This window comes from Scyliorhinus torazame, chromosome 3, assembly GCF_047496885.1.
Source record: "Scyliorhinus torazame isolate Kashiwa2021f chromosome 3, sScyTor2.1, whole genome shotgun sequence".
NCBI lineage: Eukaryota > Metazoa > Chordata > Chondrichthyes > Carcharhiniformes > Scyliorhinidae > Scyliorhinus > Scyliorhinus torazame.
In genome coordinates, this window is record NC_092709.1 from 241,241,627 (window position 1) to 241,265,633 (window position 24,007).

A 24,007-nucleotide genomic window follows, 5' to 3' on the forward strand; every position below is an offset into this window, starting at 1 on the left:
AGTCAAAGAAAACCTTGTGCTTTTCTTGTTATCTCAAATAACCAAATTAAACCTACCAATTCACTGAAGTATAGATCATCAAAGATCCCACTGAAAAGCAAGTTCTTAAAGGCTTCCATTTCAACTGGTTTTGTAGTTGCATTTATTTTTCAATATCTTGCAAGCTGCCATTTTTATTTCTGACTCTGCTGAATATGTAGCTGTAAAAGAATGTAACAAACCCTTAAAATATGTTCATTTTTGTCTAAAATTATGGAAACTGCTTCTATCTTTGGCCCTATGAGATTACAATTTCTTACTGCTGATCTCTGTGGCATTCAGATTGATTTCTGACCCAGAACTTTATGCCACATACATTTGCCTTGCCACCTCCAGTGCATGCAAACTTGTATATTCATTCCCCTTTTCCGCAATCTTTGAGTAATGCAATAGGAGATGCATTAGTATCTTCAAAATATATCCCCTCCAATAACCAATGAAATTAATATTTACAGATTTCTTTGCAAAATATGTCTGAAGTAATCAATTTTTTTTACAATATAAAGGATAACTTAACTCCAATAAAAATTAAATAGAATATGGTTAAATAATTTCTCAAGGATAATCTTTTTATTGTTTTATTGAATGTGAACGTCGCTGGCAACAGTGTTTGTTGCTCCTCCCTAATATTCCTCGAGAACAGTTGTCAAAATATATTTTTTTGAGGGCTCTATTTAGAAAATAAACTTCCAGCTTAATCTGTTGAGGGCCATGTTTTGATTTTTGGGGTCTGTTTTATAAGGTTCCTTTTTCATTCTCACTAATTTCATTATTAGGTGATTCAGTCACGTAGTGACATTATGTATTTGATTTAATTTTTTTTAAGGTTTTCTTCCTTTGATATCAAAAATGCCAAATGGAAAGATTCTATATATAAAATAATCACCGGCAAATGTTTCCCAAAATAGCCATTTCAGCACAAAGTAAAGGAAGTCCTAAAATAAGCACAAACCTGCATTTATGTACCACCTGCCATAACCTCACAAAGTTATAAACTGCTTTACAGCCAATGCACTCCCTTTGAATTATAATCACTGTTGTAACACAGCAACCAATTTACACATGGTAAACTCCCACAGGCAGAAAATTGATAATGACCAAATATTCTGATTTTGGGATGTTATGCTTCCAAGTAGGATGATGAAGAGGAGTAGGGAAAGAGAATAGATTTGAGGAGATCCTGGTGATGCCACTGCCCTTTCGCCTCATAACCTACGTTCAAATCTATCCCTGGTTTATTGCAGCGATACTCTCCTTTCCCTCTGCTGGGTTAAAGGCTATTACATGGGAACAATCATATAGCCTTAAACAAAGTTCTCAATGGGCTTGGGATCGACCAAGCCTACAAATACCCAGACTACCACCCTCAATCTGACAAGCCACGCTAATGGCCGGTGCACACATGGAATGGTCTTATTGTGCCAATAGATAGCCATCTTTTAGGTAAGGGTGGATGGATGGACCTGTTTCCTTGCACCCCTGGCCTAGATGCCAGCCTGAAATGAGAAAAGGTGCCATTTCCTCAACACTGAAGCTGTTCATTTCATTGAAAAGAACATGGAAATTCCCTTTGAGGGATTTTTCTTCAGCCAAAAATGGCAAAGTTGTTCATGACCTTTAGGAGCATTAGTTGCTTAAAGAAATAGAGAGGTAAGCATCACTTTCACAGAGGAAAGTTTCCTGAGGAGCTTTTGATTGAGGGGTCATGATCCACAGGCCAGAAAATGTAATCTGACCTGATCTGTCCTGTACTGGGTTTCTGGTTGTCTCTTTCCTGCTCTCATTGTCCAACAACTGCTCAAAGCAATTGGTGATGGTGCAGCTGAAAATCTGCTACTCGACCTCCACATCACTGCATGAGTTCCACGGGGTAGTGTCCTAGGCCGAACCATAGTCAACTGCTTCATCAATGCCCTCCCTTCCATCATAAGGTCAGAAATGGTCATATTTGTGGATGACTGCACAACGTTCAACACCATTTGTGACTTCTCAGATAATGAAGCAGTCCGTGTCCAAATGTAGCAAGACCTGGACAATATCCAGGCTTGGGCTGACAAATGGCAAGTTATATTCATGCCACACAATTGCCAGGCAATGACCATTTCCTACAAGAGAGGATCTAACCATTGCCCCTTGACATTCAATGGCATTACCATTGCTGAATCCCCCACAATCAACATCCTGGGGGTTATCATTGATCAGAAACTGAACTGGACTAGCCACGTTAATACTGTGGCCACCGTGGCGCGTAACCTCCTGACCCCAAAGCCTGTCCACCATCTACAAGGCACAAGTCAGGAGTGTAATCGACTACTCCCCACTTGCCTAGATGAGTGCCGTTCCAATAACACTCGAAGCTCGACACCATCCAGGACAACTCTTGATTGCTCCCTCTTCCACAAACATTCAAACCCTTCACCACCGACGAGCAGTTGCAGCCATGTGTACCATCTACAAGATATTCTGCAGTAACTCATCAAGGTGCCTTAGACAACACCTTCCAAATCCACAACCACTACCATCGAGAAGGACAAGAGCAGCAGATACCTGGAATCCCCACCACCTGGAGGTTCCCCTCCAAGTCACTCACCACCCTGACTTGGAAATATATCCCTCCACTGTCACTGGGACAACATCCTGGAACTCCCTCCCTAACAGCACGGTGGGTGTACCTACACTGAAGGACTGCAGCAGTTCATGAAGGCAAGTCACCACCACCTGAAGGGCAACTAGGGGTGGGTAATAAATGCTGGCCTAACCTGCGACACCCACATTACGTAAATAAATTAAAGAAAACTCTCAGGTCCCCTTCCTCCTGCCTGTGCTGCTAGATTCTGTCTTGTCGGAGAAGCAAGAGCGGGAGGGAGGAAAACTGATTAGAGGACTAGTGCAGCGAGCATGTGAGATGCAGAATCTGTAATTGGAGGATCAGCTTCTTACAGATTCTCCCTGCTTGCTACTCCAATTAAAATACACAGAGGAACATAATAGGTTGAATTTTTTGGCCTTGTGTTTGATTTTTCAAAGGCTGTGAGGTTCAAGGTTGAATTCATCCATCACACTGTTTTGAATCCTGCTTGAGAAGGTGGCGGTAATCTGCCGCTTTGTACTGCTGCAGTCTGTGTGGATAGGTACACTCAGAGTGCTGGTAAGAAGGGAGTTCCAGGTTTACATGCCGGTAACAAGGAAGGAGCATCAAAATAATTCCAGGTCAGGATTGTTTGTGGCTTTGAGGAGAATTTGCAAGTGGTGGTGTTGCCATGTGTCTGCTGCATTTGTTCTTTATAGGTGGTTGAGTTTGAAAATGGGCAATACAGTGGCCCAGTGGTCAGCACTGATGCATCACAGCACCAGGGACATGGGGTCAATTCTGACCTCTGGTCATTCTGTGTGGAGTTTGTACTTTCTCCCCAAGTCTACTTGGGTTTCCTCCAGGTGCTCTGTGTTCCTTCCACAGTCCAATGATGTGCAGGTTAGGTGGATTGGCCATGCTAAATTGCCCCCAAGTGTCCAAAGGTTAGGTGGGTCTATGGGATAGAGCGGGAGAGAAGTGGGGTGCTCTTTCGGAGGGTCGATGCAGACTCGATGGGCTGAATGTACCTTTAAGAAATGGAGCTGATCATATCACTGAAGTGATATCAGAGTGTGGGGGAGAGCTGAACTCATTTCTGCTTTTTTGAGTTTGTTTGAGAAGGCAGCTGGGATTGTCTGTGTTTTTTGCTGTGAGCTGCAGGAAGAAACACAGCTGGTCTGTTGATGTGTGCAATCCAAAGACTATAAATATTTTGAATGTAACCTAATGTGTTCTTATTTTTGAAGGTTTGAAGTCTTTTGGATGTTTTAAGGAACAGTTTGAAGGATTATTTAGTTTTGTAGTCTTTTGGGGTTATCTTTGAAGTAATGGGTGTTAAGATATTCAATGTTTGTTTTTAAAAGGTTAACTTGAGTTCATAGAATAAACATTGCTTTGTTTTAAAAATAATTTGTCCATTTCTGCTGTATCACACCTGGAGAGCACGCTGTATGCTTCCCACACCACAATCTATTAAACGTTGTGGGTCAGTTGAACTCCATGAAACACTTTGGGGTTCTGTAAAGCCGGACCCATAACAATTGAGGGCTCGTCCGGGATAAAAGTCTATCGATTGGATTGGCTTAAGGAACTTAAAGACAGTGAGCGGTGAGCATATTGTGGTTGCTTTTCAGGTGTGGTATTTTAGTTTAAGTGGGGAGTGTGTTGTGAGCAATGGCTCTTTCAGAGGCTCAGGAGTTCTTGGTGGTGGGCACGGTAACACACAACACCTTACGGACAGAGACTAAAAGCAGACTGTTAGATTTGGCAAAAGCATCGCAGTTAACGTTGCCTGGCAAAATGCAAAAAGTTGAGGTACTTACCGCGGTAGCTGAGCACTTAAATTTGCCTGAGATACATTCTGACTCATTAGAAATGGTAAAGCTCCAGTTGCAGATTAAGCAATTTGACCATGAAAAGGAATTAAAGCAGCTTGAATATGCAATGAGAGAAAAAGAAAAGGAGAGAGACAAAAGAAACAAAGAATGAGTTCGAGATAGAGAGGAAAAAGAAAAGGAGAGAGAAGAAAGAAACAAAGAAAAAGAACGTGATAGAGAGGAAAGGGAAAAAGAAATAGAGTTTGAACTTCATAAAATGGCTATGAAACATGAAAATCAGTTAAAATTGGCAGACGCAAAGGGAAACGTATAGTTGGATGAGATTGGTGAGGATAGTGAGACAGAGCGTCATAGTTGAAGACGTGGTGGGGATCTATTTAAATATGTCTAAGCATTGCCAAGGTTTGACGAGAAGGTGGAAGAAGCCTTTTTCATTTCATTTGAGAAGGTAGCTACACAAATTAAATTGTCACAGGACATGAGGGTATTACTGATTGAAACAAAGCTGGTAGGTAGAGCTAGTGAAGTGTTTGCATCACTACTGGAGGAGGTATCTGGAATGTATGAAGAGGTGCAAAAATCCACCTTGGGTGCATATGAACTAGTGCCTGAGGCCTACAAACAAAGGTTTAGAAATGTAAGGAAATAATTTGGTCAAACATACATGGAGTTTGAAAGGCTCAAACAGAGTAATTTTGATAGGTGGATAAGGGCTTTGAAAATAGACCAAACTATGAAGCTCTCAGATAAATTATGCTTTTGGAGGAGTTTAAAAATTCAATTCCTGATGTAGAGAGAACTCATGTGGAAGAACAGAGGGTTAAAACTGCGAGATTAACAGCAGAAATGGCAGATGATTATGAATTAGTTCATAAATCAAGGCTTGGTTTCCAACATCAGTTTCAGCCGGTGAGGGATCGAAACTGGGGACATGAGAAATACTCAAGTGGTAAAGGTGATCTGATGGGAGATAATAAAGAGAGTGTACCTCAGATTAAAAAAGAAATACAGGAGGGTGGAAGAGAAATGAAAAGTTTCAAAGTTTTCACTGTAATAAACTAGGCCATGTAAAGTCACAGTGTTGGTGGTTGAAGAAAAGCACTGGGAAGGCTGATGTGGTAAAACAGGATAAGACAGTGGGGTTTGTTAGAGTAGTAAAGGAAAACCCAAGGGAAGCGAAGGAGGTGCAAACGATTGTACAGCCTGTTCAAGAAGTAATTGATAAGAAGGTGTCAGGTGTCTTTAAAGAATTTACTTGTGTGGGTAAAGTTTACTCGCGTATCAGGAGGAGCAGGTGAAGAAGTCACAATTTTAAGAGATACACGAGCTAGTCAATCTTTAATGGTACGAGATAAGGAATTATGTAGTTTGGGAAGAATGTTGCCAGAAAAAGTGGTAATATGTGGAATTCCGGGTGAGAGGAGTAGCGTTCCATTATATAAGGTAAAGTTGGAAAGCCCAGTGAAGAATGGTGAAGTGGTAGTAGGAGTAATAGAGAAACTATCTTGTCCAGGAATACAGTTTATCTTGGGTAATGATATAGCTGGATCACAAGTGGGAGTGATGCCTACTGTGGTTGATAAGCCAGTGGAAAATCAGACAACTGTAGTGTTGAAGGACTAATATCCTGGGATCTTTCCGGATTGTGTAGTAACAAGGTCGCAAAGTCATAGGTTAAGTCAAAAGGAGAAATCAAAGAGTGAAGATGAAGTTGAAGTGCAATTATCAGAAACAATTTTTGATCAGATGGTTGAAAAAGAATAAGAACAGGTGGAGGATGAGGCGGATATTTTTAATTCAGGAAAAGTGGCAGAGTTACAACAGAAAGATGTAGAAATAAAACGGATACATCAGAACGCATATACGGAAAAGGAATCTGAGAGTATACCAGAGTGTTATTACCGTAAAAGTGATGTCTTGATGAGAAAATGGAGAGCTGTACATATGCAGGCGGATGAAAAGTGGGCAGAAGTTCATCAAGTAGTATTGCCGGTAGGGTTTAGAAAAGGAGGTGTTGCGAGTGGCACATGAGGTACCAGTGGGAGGTCATTTGGGGGATAAGGAAAACTCAAGCTAAAATCCAGAAACATATTTTTATTGGCCTGGACTACATAAAGATGTAGTTAAATTTTGTCAATCATGTCACAGATGTCAAGTAATAGGGAAACCTCAAGCAGTGATAAAACCAGCGCCCTTAATACCCATTCCAGCATTTGAGGAACCTTTTTACAAGGGTCCTAATTGATTGTGTAGGACCGCTTCCTAAAACAAAAAGTGGGAATCAATATCTTTTGACTATAATGGATGTGTCTACTAGGTTTCCAGAGGCCATTCCAGTACATAATATTACAGCTAAAAAGATTGTGGAGGAGTTACTTAAATTCTTTACTAGATATGGACTACCCACAGAAATTCAATCGGATCAAGGATCAAATTTTACCTCAAAGTTATTCAAAGAAGTTATGGATAGCTTAGGAATAAAACAATTTAAATCAACTGCGTACCATCCAGAATCGCAGGGAACGTTAGAAAGGTGGCATCAGACATTAAAGACAATGTTGAGGGCGTATTGTCAAGATTATCCAAATGATTGGGATAAAGGAATTCCATTCGTACTGTTTGCAATTAGGGATGCACCTAATGAGTCAACCAAATTTAGTCCTTTTGAACTAATTTTTGGTCATGAGGTAAGAGGACCACTTAAATTGATTAAAGAAAAATTGGTGGGTGACAAATCGGAACTTATACTATTGGATTACGTGTCAAATTTTAGGAAACTATTAAATAGAGCAGGTGAATTGGCTGGACAACATTTGAAAGATGCACAAAATGTGATGAAACGGGTAGCGGACAAGAACTCCAAAATTCGTAGTTTTACCAGTGGAGATAAAGTTTTAGTGTTGTTACCAGTGGTAGGTGAACCTTTAAAAGCGAGGTTTTGGGGACCGTATCAGATTGAAAGGAAATTAAGTGAGGTGAATTATGTGGTAAAAACACCAGATAGAAGTAAGACTAACCGAGTGTGTCATGTGAATATGATTCAAAGGTACTTTGAAAGGGAAGGAGAGAAAAGGGAGGTTTGAATGATTCTAACACAAAGTGACGAAGCAAATCCAGATGACTGTGAATTTGACGTACCTCAAATTAAATTGGAAAATGAGGATGTTCTTAAAAATTGGGATGAATTGTTAAGTTACCTTCCAGAGAAAAACAAACTGACCTGAAAGAGTTATTGATATCACATGGGCAAGTTTGTAGAGATAAATTGGGAAGTACTAAAATGGCTCTACATGATGTAGATGTGGGAAATGCTGTTCCTATCAAACAACATCCATATAGACTTAATCCTTTAAAATTGGCACACGTTAACAAAGAGATTGAGAGTATGCTTAAAAATGGCAAAATTGAAGTGGGTTGCAGCAAATGGAGCTCACCCATAGTGATGGTACCTAAACCAGATGGTACCCAACAGTTGTGTGTGGACTATAGAAAGGTTAATGCAGTTACAAGAGCGGACTGTGATCCTAACCCACGTTTGGAGGATTGTGTTGAGAAAGTGGGACAATCCGCTTTTATTTCCAAATTGGATTTACTTAAAGGTTGCTGGCAGGTACCTTTATCCGCAAGGGCGAAGGAGATTTCAGCTTTTGTGACTCCAGATGGTATATACCAATTCAAAGTTATGCCATTTGGCATGAAAAGCGCCCCAGCCACATTTCAACACTTGACTAATACAGGCGTTTCAGGATTACCCAATTGTGCGGTATATATCGACGATCTGGTAGTTTTCAGCCTGACATGGAAAGAACATTTAAAACATCTTATGGAGTTATTCGATCGACTTCAGGAGGCGAGTTTGGTGATAAACCTAGCCAAAAGTGAATTTGGAAAAGCCCAAGTCACTTTCCTGGGCCATACAATCGGACAGGAGCAATTGGTCCCACGGGATGTGAAAACGAAAGTTATTGGGGAGTTTCCGATACCTTCGACACAACGGGAAATAATTCGATTTCTTGGCATGAGTGGATTTGATTGAACCCCTGTGCAAAATTTTTGTAGTGTGGTTGCTCCACTGATGGACTTGCTGATGAAACGTCAAAAATTTCAATGGACAGCGGACTTTCAACAGGCATTTGACTGCCTGAAAGCTGTGGTAACTGATGCTCCTGTATTGAAGAATTGCAAGGGAATCTGTGATCCGATTGAACTGAAGTGTCTAACTTTAAAGAGAAATGCCGAGTAGAGGAATGGATGGATCGTGCAGAGACTTTCTTCTTCAAAGAGACTGTCAATCGAGAAGGATTTCAGTTGGAGGAAGAAGAACGGGAAAAAGAAAAATGGACTATATTATTATACCTGTTTGCGTGTGTTGTTTTTCTTGAACCGGTAAAGTGTTTTTACTGTGTGCATTTCTTAATTGATGGTGCAAAGGTGAAAAATGAAACGATCTTAAAGTTGATGGTTTATTTTTTTTTCTTGCGGGGAGGTGTCATGTGAAAGTACCTTTAAGAAATGGATGTTTAAGGAATGTACCTTTAAGAAATGGAGCTGATCATATTACTGAACTAATGTCAGAGGGTGGGGGGGGGGGGGAGGGCGGGGAGCTGAGCTCACTTCTGCTTTTTTGAGTTTCAGTTTGAGAAGGCAGCTGGGATGTCTGTTTTTTGCTGTGAGCTGCAGGAAGAAACACAGAGCTGGTCTGTTGATATCTGCAATCCAAAGACTATAAATATATTGAATGTAACCTAATGTGTTCTTATTTTTGAAGGTTTGAAGTCTTTTGAATGTTTAAAGGAACAGTTTGAAGGATTATTTAGTGTTGTAGTCTTTTGGGGTTATCTTTGAAGTAATGGGTGTTAAGATATTCAATGTTTGTTTTTTAAAAGGTTAACTTGAGTTCATAGAATAAACATTGTTTTGTTTTAAAAAAACCATTTGTCCATTTCTGCTGTATCACACCTGGAGAGCACGCCATGTGCTTACCACACCACAATCTATTAAAAGTTGTGGGTCGGTTGAACTCTATGGAACACTTTGGGGTTCTGTAAACCCAGACCCATAACACTTCACTATTCTGTTATACATGTTGCTTACTTCTGAGATGCATCTTCTTGAGGCTGAAAATTCCCAATTTATTGAATTATTCTCTGATTCCTGGTATGAGGCTCATTACTCGCCTTCTGCATAACAATTAGGGGCAGGATAGTTGCCTAATGTTATGTTGGAGAGAGAGAATAACAGATTGTTTTGGAGGGAAATACCTAATATTCTTATGATCTTTTTAACTTCTCTCTTAGCAAGTTTTATCTTGCTGATGGAGTGTAAATTCTATTCCATAACTAGAATATCTACACCTCTTAATTTTTGTTCCAATATTCAATACCATAGAATCTTATGGATGTCATAGGCAAGGGCAATATTTAGTAACCAAACTTAAATTGAAGCTTGATTGCTACTCATGAGTCCAGTTGTAAGCTTTGTTGTAAGATTTACCTTATAAGATTTTCCTGACATCACTGCAGGAGTTCCTCAGGTAGTGTCCTAGGCCGACCCATCTTCAGCTACTTCATCAATGACCTTCCTTCCAACATAAGGGGACGTTCGCTGATGATTACACAATGTTCAGCATTCGCGACGACTCAGACACTGAAGCAGTCCATGTCCAAATGCAGCAAGACCTGGACAATATCCAGGCTTGGGCTGACAAGCAGCAAGTAATATTTGTGTCACACAAGTGCTGGGCAATGGCTATCTCCAATAAGAGAGAATCAAACCATTGCTCCTTGACATTCAATGACATTACCATCACTCAATCCCTGACTATTAAATCTTGGGGGTTACCATTGACCAGAAACTGAACTGGATTAGCCATATAAATACTGTGGCTACAAGAGCAGGTCAGAGGCTAGGAATCGTGCGGCAAGTAACTCACCTCCTGACTCTCTAATGCCTGTCCACTACCTACAAGGCAAAAGTCAGGAGTGTAATGGAATGCTCCCCACTTGTTTGAATGAGTGTAGCTCCAATAGCACTCAAGAAGCTCAACACCATCCAGGACCAAGTCGCTCGCTTGATTTGCACCCCTTCCACAAACATTCACTTCCTCCACCGACACACAGTAGCAGCAGTGTATACCACCTACAAGATGCACTGCAGGAACTCACCAAGGTTCCTTATGCAACACTTTCCAAACCTACAACCACTACCATCTAGCAGGACAAGGGTAGCAGACACATGAGAACGCCACCACCTGGTCGTTCCCCTCGAATTCACTCACATTCCCAACTTGTAAATATATCGGCGTTCCTTCTCTGTCGCTGGGTCAAAAATCTGGAACTCCCTCCCTAACAGCGCTATTGGTGTACCTACATCACATGGACTGCAGCAGTGGCCTGGTAGCACAGTGGTTAGCACTGTTGCTGCACAGCGCCAGTGACCTGGGTTCGATTCCCGGATTGGGTCACTGTCTGTGCGGAGTCTGCACGTTCTCCCCGTGTCTGCATCGGTTTCTTCCGGGTGCTCCGGTTTCTCCTCAAGTCCCGATAGACATGCTGTTAGGTGAATTGGACACTCTGAATTTTTCCTCAGTGTACCTGAACAGGCGCCGGAGTGTGGCGACTAAGGGATTTTCACAGTAACTTCATTGCAGTGCTAATGGAAACCTACTTGTGACAATAACGATTATTATTATTACTACCACCTTCTGAAGCCAATTAGTGATCAGCAACAAATACCGGCCTCGTCAGCGAAGCCCACATCCTGTAAGAATTAATTTTTTAAAAAACTCAACCCACATTGTCCTTTAATTTGGTAAAATTTAAAATTTGATTGCCTTGAAATGTGAGTCTGATTCTAGAATTAGAGAAATCATAGCACTGATCCTTGGAGTATCCCAATAACAAAATCTATTAAAAAAAAAAATAAGACCTTTTAATATTATCAATTTATGGAAGGTTGAATGTGAGAGACTGACAAAGAATGTATTGGAATACAAAGAACAAAGAACAATGCATCACAGGAACAGGCCCTTCGGCCCTCAAATCTGTACCGGTCACGATACCAACCTTTGCCAAAACCCTCAGCACTTCCTTTTGCCGCATCCCTCTATACTCCTATCCATGTGTTTGTTAAAATGCCTTTTGAACACCGTTCCATAACCTCCGCTGGCAACGCGTTCCAGGCACACCACGCCCCATCTGTGTTCAATAAAAAACCTACCTCATATAACTCCTCTAAACTTTGCCCCACGGACCATAAACCTGTGTCCCTGGTGGCTGACCCCTCCACCCTGGGAAAGAGTGCCTGTCCATCCATTCTATCCATGCCCCTCATAATCGTGTAGACCTCGATCAGGTCACCACTCAACCTCTACCTTTCTAATGAAAACAATTTGAGTCTATTCAGCCTCTCCACATAGCTAACACCCTCCAGACCAGGCAACATCCTGGTAAACATCCTCTGCACCCTCTCCAAAGTCTCCACATCCTTCCGGTAGTGTGGCGACCAGAATTGTGCGCAATATTCTAAGTGTGGCCTTACCAAGGTTCTATACAACTGTTGAATGACTTGCCAGTTTTTATACTCTTATGCCCCGTCCGATGAAGGCAAGCATTCTCTGTGCTTTCTTGACTACCTTGTCCATTTGTGTTGCCACCTTCGAAGATCTGTGGACATGTACGCCTAGATTTCTCTGACTTGAAATAAAAATAAAAATCACTTATTGTCAGAAGTAGGCTTCAAATGAAGTTACTGTGAAAAGCCCCTAGTCGCCACATTCCAGCGCCTGTTCGGGGAGGCTCGAACGGGAATTGAACCGTGCTGCTGGCCTGCCTTGGTCTGCTTTCAAAGCCAGCGATATTCCTAAAAGTTTTGCCATTTACTGTATATTTCCCCCTCCAAAATGCATTACCTCACATTTGTCCAGATTAAACTCCCATTTGCCATTTCTCTGCCCAAGCCTCCAACCTATCTTTGTATCTTCTGACAATCCTCAACACTATCTGCCACACAGCCAACCTTGTTGTCATCCACGAACTTACTAATCAGACCGGCTACATTTTCCTCCAAATTGTTTATGTACACTGCAAACACCAGAGGCCCAAGCACAGATCCCTGTGGAACACCACTAGTCACAACCTTCCATTCAGAAAAACAACCTTCTACTGCTACCCTTTGCCTTCTGTGACCAAGCCAGTTCTATATCCATCTTCCCATCTCACCTCTGATCCTGTGTGACTTCACCTTTTGTACAAGTCTGCCATGAGGCACCTTGTCAAAGGCTTTACTGAAGTCCAAGTAAACAACATCCACTACCCTCCCCCTATCAATCATCTTTGCCACCTCCTCAAAAAACTCGATCAAGTTAGTGAGGCATGACCTCCCCTTCACAAAACCATGCTGTGCATTTTTTGTTTCCAAATGGGTATAAATCCTGTCCCCGAAAATTCACTCCACTAATTTACCAACAACTGAAGTGAGGGTCACCGGCCTACAGTTTCCAGGATTATCCCTGCTACCTTTCTTAAATAGAATATGGTGGATACCTACAGATAATGAAGGCATGAATGAGGTTTTCACCAGCAGATGTGCTGTGGTAGGGTGATGTTCCAGAGGTGAAACTTGGCAGTCATCGCATTGGTGTTGATGTGCAGTTGGAAGTTCAAGGTGGCACCTAATATGACAACAAGGTTGTGAGTGGCATTGTTCCGTTATGAACAGTTGCCAGGAAGATGCATAGAAGTTTATGACTAGGGAGCCGAAGTTTGTACTGCCTTATGAAGATGAGAGCTTCAGTCTTCCCAGTGATTAACTGCTGGAGATTTCTGCTCCTCTGTCGGACCAGCAGTATTCTAAGTTAGTGACCATATCGAGTTGATAAAGTTGGTGTTGTGGCAACATCAAGTGAACAAAATTGAAGTAAATTGGGAACTGAAGGAAAATCTTTCCTTATCATAGATCATAGAATTTACAGTGCAGAAGGAGGCCATTCGGCCCATCGAGTCTGCACCGGCTCTCTGAAAGAGCATCCTACCCAAGCCCACACCTCCACTCTATCCCCATAACCCAGTAACCCCACCCAACACTAAGGGCAATTTGGGACACTAAGGGCAATTAAGCATGGCCAAGCCACCTAACCTACACATCTTTGGACTGTGGGAGGAAACCCACGCACACAGGGAGAACGTGCAGACTCCGCACAGACAGTGACCCAAGCTAGGAATTGAACCTGGGACCCTGGAGCTGTGAAGCAATTGTGCTAACCACTATGCTACCGTGCTGGTGAAAACCTCATTCATGCCTTCATTATCTGTAGGTATCCACCATATTCTATTTAAGAAAGATTATACCAAGCACAGAGGAAGAGTGTTTGGTTGTTGGAAGTCAATCATCTCAACCCCAGGATATCGTTGCAGGAATTCCTTACATAACTGAGGTTTCTCATCCCTGGAACCATTCTTATAAACTTCTTCTGCACTTTTTCCAATGCATTCGCGTACTTCCTGCAGTGTGACACCGTGAACCATACACAATATTCCAGATGACATCTAACTACTCTCTTGTACATGTATGCGCTTCAGATAGTGTAGCAGCCCTTTCCTGCATGTAGCAAGACCTGGACAACATTCAAGCTTGGACTGATAAGTGACGAGTAACATTTGCACTACAACAAGTACCAGGCAATGACCATCCCCAGCATGAAAGAAATTAATGATCCAAGCCTCCTTAAACAGCACCTTCCAAATCTGCAACATTTATATCCAGAAGGACAAAGGCAGTAGAGGGAACACAACACCTGCAGGACCCACTCCAAGCCATACACTATCCTTAATTGGGACTATGATTGCGTTTCCTTATTGCCCACTGGGTCAAAGTCCTGGAACTTCCTAATAACATTGAGCATGCATCTACACCAAATGGGCTGCAACGATTCTAGAAGGTGGCTCATCACCATCTTCTCAAGGGTAGTTAGGGACGGACAAAAATGCTGGCTTTGACAGCAATGTCCACATCCCTGAACAAATATTTTTTAAAAAAGGTAAAGCTTTGTTGTTGTTGGCATACATGTGAAGACTGATGCTGTGTTTTCAGATGCTTGTCACCGAGGAGTAAGTGTAGTTAAGAAATAAGACCAGGCCAAAGGAAGATCCTTGGGGGACACCAGAGGTAACAGTGTGCAACCGGGAAGTGAAACCATTGATTTGATTTGATTTATTGTCACATGTACCGAAGTACAGTGAAAAGTATTTTTTTGCGGCTGAAGGAACGTACACAGTACAAACATAGTAGACAAAAAGAATAATCAACAGAGAATTTTGACAAATGGTACATCGACAAACCGTGATTAGTTACAGTGTGGAACAAGGGGCCAAACAAATCAAATACATGAGCAAGAGCAGCATAGGGCGTCGTGAATAGTGTTCTTACAGGAACAGATAAGTCCGAGGGAGAGTCGTTGAGGAGTCTTGTAGCTGTGGGGAAGGAACTGTTTCTATGTCTGGATGTGCGGGTCTTCAGACCTCTGCACCTTCTGCCTGATGGAAGGTTCTGGAAGAAGGCAACGCCTGGGTGATAATGCTGTCTGCCTTCCTGAGGCAGCGGGAGGTGTATACTGTCATGTGAGAGTGACTTTAAGAAATGGATGTTTAAGCAATGTACTTTTCAGAAATGCAGTGATGTCAGAGTGTGGGTGGAGCTGGGCTTTAGCTCTGCCATTTTGAAGTTTTTAGTTTCAGTTTTGGGAGAGAGCAGCTAAAAGGTGCCTGGTTTGCTGTGAGATGCTTGAAAGGAGAAAGCCAGTTTGAGGAGAAAGCTGGGAGTGTCTGTGTGTTTTGTTGAGAGCTGCAAGAAGAAAACACAGAACTGGTCTGTTGATGTCTGCAAATCCAAAGACTATAAATATATTGAATGTAACCTCATGTCTGTTGTTAAAGGTGAAGTCTTTTGGATGTTTAAAGGAACATTTTGAGGGATTATTTAGTGTTGTATTATTTTTGGGGTTATCTTTGAAGTAAGGGGTGTTAAGAGATCCAATGTTTATTTAAAAGGTTAATTTGAGTTCATGGAATAAACATTGTTTTGTTTTAAAAACCACGTGTCCATAATTGTAATACCACACCTGGGGAACACGCCGTGTGCTTCAAAAGCAACAATCCATTAAAGGGGGAGGTTGGTTGAACTCCATGATACATTTTGGGGTTCTGAAAACACCTCGCTCACAACAATACAGAATCAGTGTGGGGATGGCAAGCTTATTTGATGCGTTGGGCTGCGTTCGCCACACTCTGCAGTTTCTTGCGATCTTGGCGCGAGCAGTTGCCATACCAGGCTGTGATGCAGCTAGATAGGATGCTCTCTATTGCACATCTGTAGAGGTTTGTGAGAGTAGATACAGACGTGCCAAATTTCTCTAGCTTCCGTAGAAAGTAGAGACGTTGTTGAGCTTTCTTGACTGTTGCATCAACGTGAGTGGACTAGGACAGACTGTTGGTGGTGGTAACCCCCAGGACTATTCATGGTTGAGAATAGAACCAGGTGAGAGCAGTCCCACTTGGCTGAACAGTGGTGGAGTGGCATTGGAGGAAGGTAGGGTGGTCAACCATGCCAGAGGCTGCAGGTAAGTTGAGTTATAGTTAACATTTGTCTCAGTCACCTAGCATTTTATTTGTGATGTGGGCCAGGAAGGAATGTTAGGTAGTGGGAATTGGGTCGAGGGAGCAGGAGGTGGGTGTCATGGACAAAATAAACTCCGAAAGGGCATGAAGTGAGATTGGGGTAAATCTAGAAAAGGGTATAAGTTTGGGCTTGGACAGGAGGGAACTTTAGAAGAAAATTGGCTCAGTGGGCAGAAACGTCAGAAGCAACTGATCGGATGGTCTCAAACTAAGGATGAGCTACTCACTTATTATTGGAGGTGGGGACGGAGAAGATTATTTTAAAAAATTAATGTACGGGTTGTAGGTGTCGCTGGCAAGGCCAGCATTTATTGCCTGTCCCTAATTGCCCTTGTGATGGCATTGGTGAAAGAAGGGCTGGTTTGCAGTCGAGAAAATAAGCCAGAGATGATCTCCATTCAGTTTGATACCAGCATAATGAACAATGCCCTTTCAATATTTCACCTGCCCCATAGCAACGTAGCCCCCCCCCGTGCAGCTACTCTGCTTCTATCTCTTTGGCTAGTTACAAATCTCATATCCATACCTTGCCCTCGTCATTTGTTGACCTTCGTTTGTATTGAAATCTTGAAAGCCGTGGCCGCAAGGCCTATTGGATACGTCTGACTTTGGTGATTCTAGTGATGTATTGGAATCCTGAAAGGCCTTTTGGAAGTCTAGCTATACAATGTAAGGTGGATTTCTTCCACCATCGATGCAATATCTATGTGATATTAAACAGTATCTGAATTCACTGGACACAGCAAAGGCAATCTGTCCTGACACATTCCTGTTGTAATGCTAAAAGCCTTTACCATCTGCCTTCCCACAGTAAAGCTTTTACTTCAGTCAAGCTTAAGTGTTTAATTTTTTGCAGTGTGTGGTTATAACCTGGGTGGTGGAGCAGATTTAGACGTGGTTTTCAAAAGGCATGTGACGGGAAAACAAATTGCAGGGCTCCATGGAAAGGGCTGGGATAAAGTGAAACTTCTTGTGCTCAATGCCCTCCATCTTTGCTGTAATGCTATGATTAGTTGATTCTGTAAGTGGTAACACTGGCATCTATGCAACAATGTTGTAAAATACCAAGGTATGTTCTATTCACAAAAAAGGATAAATTTAACTGGCCAATTTCCTACACAGTTATGGAATGGGTTATCAAGTGTGTCAACTCGTTACATTTGTTCACAAATAACCTGCGCCCTGAAATTGTTTGGATTCTGCCAGAACCAGTCTGCTACAGACATCATTACAGTCATTACTCGGGTATGGATGCAAGAGCTGAATTGCACAGGAGCGATGAGAGTTGCTGTTCACCTTAGCTAACACTGGTTTCAAGAATGGAGCAAAGGCTGGGTTCTCTGCAATGCAATAATTGAGGAATGATTAAAATAAAGGACCGTACATTCAAATTTAGATTCAGAGGGCGTGTGAGAACTAGTCATGGAGGTACGTGGGGCACTGCACTATTACTCCATTAGATCATGGCTGATCTGCATTTTAAACTTGATGTGTCTGCATTTGCTTCATGTTCCTTGACACCGTTGCCTAATAAAAATCCATTAAACTCGGTTTTGACATTTTCAATTGACTCCGCATCCACAACATTTTCGGAAGGGAGTTCCACATTCCTAATACCCTTTGTGTGGAATAAGTGCTTCCAGATTGTAACGCCCAGTTCATTTTGAGATTATACTATCTTGTTCCAGATTGCTCTGCTAGTAGAAATAGTTTCTCTTCATCTACCTTATTGAATCCATTCACTCTGAGAAGTAAAAGGAACACATTATGCAACCTGCCCTCGTAAGCTAACCCTTTAAAGCCTAGTATAATTCTGGTGAATCTGCTATTTCTTCCATGACCAAATGATAGGTCTAAATTGCGTGCTTCCATGTTATAACCTCTATGTGTGATCCACTTCCTGACCTCAAAATCTCTGTATCCTCAATTAAAGACCCAATTCGGGAATGTGATAAAATACTCACTACTCGGCTGGATGGGTGAAACTGCAACAACGCTTAAGAAGCCTGGCATGGTCCAAGACAGAGCAGTCTGCTTGATCAGTGTCCCAGCATCAGATTCAATAGCTGCCCCTTGTGTCACCAACATACTATCTAGTTGTTACTGACATTATGTTGTTCCTTCATCATAGCTGGATTAAAGTCCTGGAATTTCCTACTGAACACTATTGTGGGGCACCAACTCCACAAAGACTGCTTCAGGAATGTGGCCCATTTAAGGTAACTAAGGCTGGTAAATAAACATAACCTTGCCAGAGTCTTCACAATTTGGGAACAAACAAAAACACTTGTAATTTCTTCAAAACAGCCTAAGATTAGACAGAAAGACCTACTCCTTCTAAATTCAAGTTGATTATTTATTAGGCTGTTCTCATACAAATGTTTTTCATTTACACCATCAACAACTTGCATTTATGTTTACAAATGGTAATCTTAGAGATACCTAATTCTTCATGCACATTGTACATTGCTGTGACTATTATGAAATTAACATTTGAGTTTAATGTTCCATTACAAATAAATGACTGCAAGAGTTTAAGATTTCCATATAGTTGATATAACAAATATTTTTTGTTGCAATCAAGCAATAATCTATCTCATTATATAAGAACAAGTACAACTGCTGTCTTTAAAAATGCACAAAATGATTATTCTTACCGTAATTATTTTCCGACACGAAAATAAAGCCCAAAGTATGGAACTAGTGGTATTTGTTTAAAATCTTGTCATTGGAACGCATTACAGAAGAGTTTGTTGAACATCATTGTGAGCAGTTACTGTTTATGAATATTTTATTATGAATATTGGATAACTTGCTTGCAAGTAGATTGCGTTGCTTCCAAAGAACCAATTGAATGTCAGAACTTTGATCAGCAGAAATCCGTCTCTTGTTCTGTTTGGAGTACTAAGACTTCAAAATGTTGATTTTCTTGATGTACGCCAGAGATGTGAATTAACAATCACAGTCAACAACTTATTTGAAATGAATATGATTGCAGTTGAAAATGGTGCATGGCAGAGTAACTGTATATTTATTTTATAAAGCGCACATAGTTTATTAAAAGATTTAAATCTTGACCCAAGTTTCTGTGCAGAATTTTAAAAATGATACGAAAGGTAAACTATTGGGGCTAATCAACATTAGTTTGATAACACTTTCTGCAGTGTTGTCCTGATTACAGTAAGCAGTTACCACACCAATGCCAGTTTAATATTAATGACCAATGATCTCTACATCTGACTGGACATAATCTATGCAATAAAATGTCTTTAATTTAATCCCCATATTTATCAACACATTTCAGCGATATATAAAAACATCTTTAAAGATAATTCTGTTTCAAACATTCTTAGTTCAGAGAGAATACTTTTAAATGTGTTTGTAATCATTACCAAGCTGGAGTTTAATTAAAATTGTTTTGACACCATAAAAAAGACTTCAACTGGGAGACTAGTGAAACTTGAAATAGAAAGGTGAAACACTACAAATGCTAAAAATCTGAAATAAAAAGAGAACAAACATAGAAAATGTTGGAAATACGCAATAGGTCAGGCAGTATCTGTGGAGAGGGGACGGAGTTTACTTTGCAGGTTAACCTTTAACCTGCTGAGTATACCAGATTTTTATTCATTTTTTCAGTGAATTTTAATATTTATTTTATTTCAAGTACATGAATTGATTTAATTATGTTAGCAGCTTCAACAAGCAGCTGTCAAACAAATTTAATTCATGCTACTTTTCCATTTTTATATATATAAGCCTTCTGGTATTCTTGAATGGAATTCTTTTTTGTAAAAATGAGGAAAAGCGTGCATCCTTTGTTTTGAAATTGGTATTATTATGGTCATTAATGCAAATTAAATTTTTTGATGTAATGATTATATTAATTTAATTGAAATTTGGTGTTTAACTGCATACAGTATATATTGTTAAAGCCATGGAGTGTAATCTTCATAGTCCTTTTAATTACAGTGTATGCATATTAGAAATAGCATTGATGAGTTAGTCATTATAGTCTGGTGTGCATAAGCAGTTTATATTATACTTTTCCAAATGGAATTTTGGATAAACATTGATTTTGGGTCATATGGGATTAGGTTAGTTCAGAAGCTTGTATCCTGGTGATACAAAGCAATTCACATGAGGGATCTGCTAACATGAACAGTTTTTAAAAAAATAAAAATTTTGAGTACCCAATTATTTTCTTCCAATTAACGGGCACTTTAGTGTAGCCAATTCACCTGCGCTGCACATCTTTGGGTTGTGGGGGTGAGACCCACACAAACATGGGAAGAATGTGCAGATGGACAGTGACCCGGGGCCGGGATCGAACCTGGGTCCTCGGCTCCGTGAGGCACCAGTGCTAACCACTGCACCATGTGCCACCCACCATGAACACAGTTAATATAATAAGGCTTTGTAAATAGAAGCAACAGTATGATATTTTACAGCATAAAAGTTTCAGCTTAAAATATGCAAGTGTCAATTTTGTAATTGTGTTTGCTTTTACAGATACACTGTAGCACCAGGAATAAATGTTTTTGATAGATACTATTGGTCTCCCATGACTGTGTACATGGAGAATTTAAGTCTGGGTGTGCACAGGAGAAGGTGGGGTAGGAAGAGAAAGATAGATTTTGCTGCTGTAGGGGAAGGAAAAAGTACAGTCATTGTTCAGAGAAAAAACGCTGGGCAGTGATGGAAACAAGGAAAAGAGTCGCTGACTTGAAGCTAAAGCAACTGTGCTATAATAAAGGGAGAGGGATGAGGAAAGGGGAAAGGCAAGTTTGAAATGTACGGGCAATGCTTGAAGAAATGGAGCAATTATTAATGTCAGCTAGCATGGGGGTTGGGAAGGGAAGTTCATCGTTAACAGTTTAGTGTGAAAGGATGGGGTAGGTCTCCTGGATGAGGAACAACATGGTAGTTAATGTGCAAGGAACTAGAGGGATGTATTTTCAAGCTATAATAGGTTTGTTACAAGTCTTGAATGCTCAGAGTTGTTCAGATCATTTGTATGTTCCTTTAACAGATCGTTACATTATATGTCTCATTAGGTACAACCAGGAACAATTTTGAAGGAAAGAATGTTGTTCGACTTGAATATGAAGCTTATGTTTCAATGGCTGAAGCTGAAATAAAAAAGATTTGCAGTGATATAAGGAATAAATGGCCAATGATTCAGCACATCAGTGTGCATCACAGACTTGGGTAAGTTACTGATATTTAATATGTTGTGCACTAGATCCCACATGGTATTGAGGGATATCAGAGGCACAGTAAAAGGGAAAGGGCTACTAATATAAAAGGATTAAGCGATGTAGTTTTTCTTTTTATCCTCTATAAAGGATACATTTAGATTTCCAATAAAATTATTTGCCTTTGCAAATAATTTGCAGTGCAAATATCAGAATATAATGCATGTTTTGCATTTTTGTGCAGACATTTGTTCAATAAAGTGAATGGAAAAATAATAATTGAGGCTTTACAGCTAATGTACAAAATCTGTGCCATTTAATATGTCTCATTGTGTGTACTTGCTCTATTAAGATACAGTTGGTGCTTGCTTGCTCGAGGGGCTGTCGTTGGGAAGGGATGGAGAGGACGCCTTTGAAAGCCACTCCCTACCCCTTCTTTCCCCCTCCATCGCACCCCCCCCACCCCCCCACCCAATACTGATGTGGAGATGCCGGCGTTGGACTGGGGTGAGCACAGCAAGAAGTCTTGCAACACCAGGTTAAAGTCCAACAGGTTTGTTTCAAACACTAGCTTTCGGAGCACTGCTCCTTCCTCAGGTGAATGAAGAGGTAGATTCCAGAAACGTATATATAGACAAATTCAAAGATGCAAGACAATGCTTAGAATGCAAGCATTTGCAGTTAATTAAGTGTTTACAGATCAAGAGATAGGGGTAACCCCAGGTTAAAGAGGTGTGAATTGTCTCAAGCCAGGACAGTTGGTAGGATTACGCAAGCCCAGGCCAAATGGTGGGGGATGAATGTAATGCGACATGAATCCCAGGTCCCGGTTGAGGCCGCACTCGTGTGCGGAACTTGGCTATAAGTTTCTGCTCGGCGATTCTGCGTTGTCGCGCGTCTTGAAGGCCGCCTTGGAGAACGCTTACCTGGATCTGTAAACACTTAATTAACTGCAAATTCTCGCATTCTAAGCATTGTCTTGCATCTTTGAATTTGTCTTTATATATGTTTCTGGAATCTACCTCTTCATTCACCTGAGGAAAGAGCAGTGCTCCGAAAGCTAGTGTTTGAAACAAACTTGTTGGACTTTAACCTGGTGTTGTAAGACTTCTTACTCTGTTATCTGTGATTTGGGTCACTTACAGATCCAGGGGGTCTTATGAATGCATTGCCAACAACTACCACCACTTCCCCCAGTACGCTGATGGGGATTTCTTCCTCTGGGGTTCTTGATCCCGTACCAGCCCGCCTACGTCCATTTAAGTGCCTGACTTGCAATTAAAACGGTGGGCCTGCCCCAGAGGAGATGATATAGATCTTGTAGCCACCTAAATTGGCCAACTCCCGATTTAAAATGGCGAACGGCAAAGGCTGATGGGAAAGTCAGCCAACATAGACAGAAACCAGCAGCTGCAGGTTTGCTGTGTATTTACCTCTGCAAAGGCCAGACAACATCGATACCAGCGACCATCAGCATAACAAAGTAGCAGCCATCTGCATACTGATGAGCAATCCCCGGGAACAATAAGTAACATTTTGGACACACAAAGCAAAGCCAGACTCCTCGGCGCCAGCAGGAGCCAACACAAAGGAGGTGAACGAGCACCTCGAGACCGCCCATCAATCAGGGAACTGCTCCAGTATTGGAGAAATCGAACCAAGCGATTGGGACAAAGTCCAATAACTTGGGACCAGGTACAGGGTCCGCCCCGAAAGGCGGGAAGCCCCTGGGGACTATAAGAGTTGAGCCCCAAGTTCAAATCGCTCTCTCTTCAGCTCTCTTCACCTCCGCGTCCTGCCCGGGTCACCCAGCAACACGAACCAACACTGACCGTGACGGGTGCAGTGACCCCCGAATAAAGTAAGTCTTAATTCAATGCTCGCTACGAGATAGGCGCTCCTAGCTACCAATCCGTACCAACTTCGAATCCCGCAGACTCAGAACCCGAAAGAAAGGCCAATTGTTCCCCTGACCTGGTGGGCCAGTCCGAAGTTAAATATAGGCCTGTTAGTTGTAGAAGTAGCTTAGATGTAGAATTTGTGCATGAGTAGCGATTACTGTGTATAATAAATGTGCTTTGATTTGAATCTTACTAATCGGTGTATTGGGTTATTGATCATTACTCGGACTTGAACCTCGTGGCGGTATCATAAAGACACTTGGCGACTCGAGAGCAAAGGTAATAAAACAGAGCAATTGAACCAAGGAGAAAGTTAGCAACATTATTTGGCGACATCCTGACGGGACCCGATGTAGAAGTGGCATAACCACTCCGGCAGAACCCAGAATTTGAATTAGAGATCCAATTGGGAACAGAAAACCACAAGCGTTCAAGCAGTTCTGATCAATACTCATAATTCGGAAGTGTGTGTATGCATGCGTAACTAACAGGGCGATAAGGTAAAACGGATAGATTTTTTGTTTCTACAAAACTGTCGGGAATTTGTACTTCGGAAAGTAGCGAAAGCTGTACCCGTATTTACAGCACCGCCTTAATACCCCTGTCCCAAATTTGAAGAGCAGCATTCGGATAGGAAAGACGGCAATGCAGGCAATGCAGCGCCTCATGAACCCAGAGGAATCTGCGGTCGCGGTGACCAGCAGCAGTAGAGTGGGACAATGTCCCATTTGGGAGGAAGAAATCAGGAAGTACCTCAATGGGAAGGAATGGCCCTCTTGGAGTGAAT

General features: G+C 41.4%; 1 protein-coding gene across 1 annotated transcript in view; it reads left to right on the forward strand.

The window, feature by feature from the left end:
• Window positions 1-24,007, forward strand: part of LOC140409029 (molybdopterin synthase catalytic subunit) — a 73,032-nt gene that overhangs the window by 26,538 nt on the left and 22,487 nt on the right. The window contains exon 2 of the mRNA XM_072497061.1: window positions 21,179-21,332. Within this exon, the coding sequence (XP_072353162.1) occupies window positions 21,179-21,332 (154 nt within the window). The remainder of the gene's footprint in view (window positions 1-21,178; window positions 21,333-24,007) is intronic.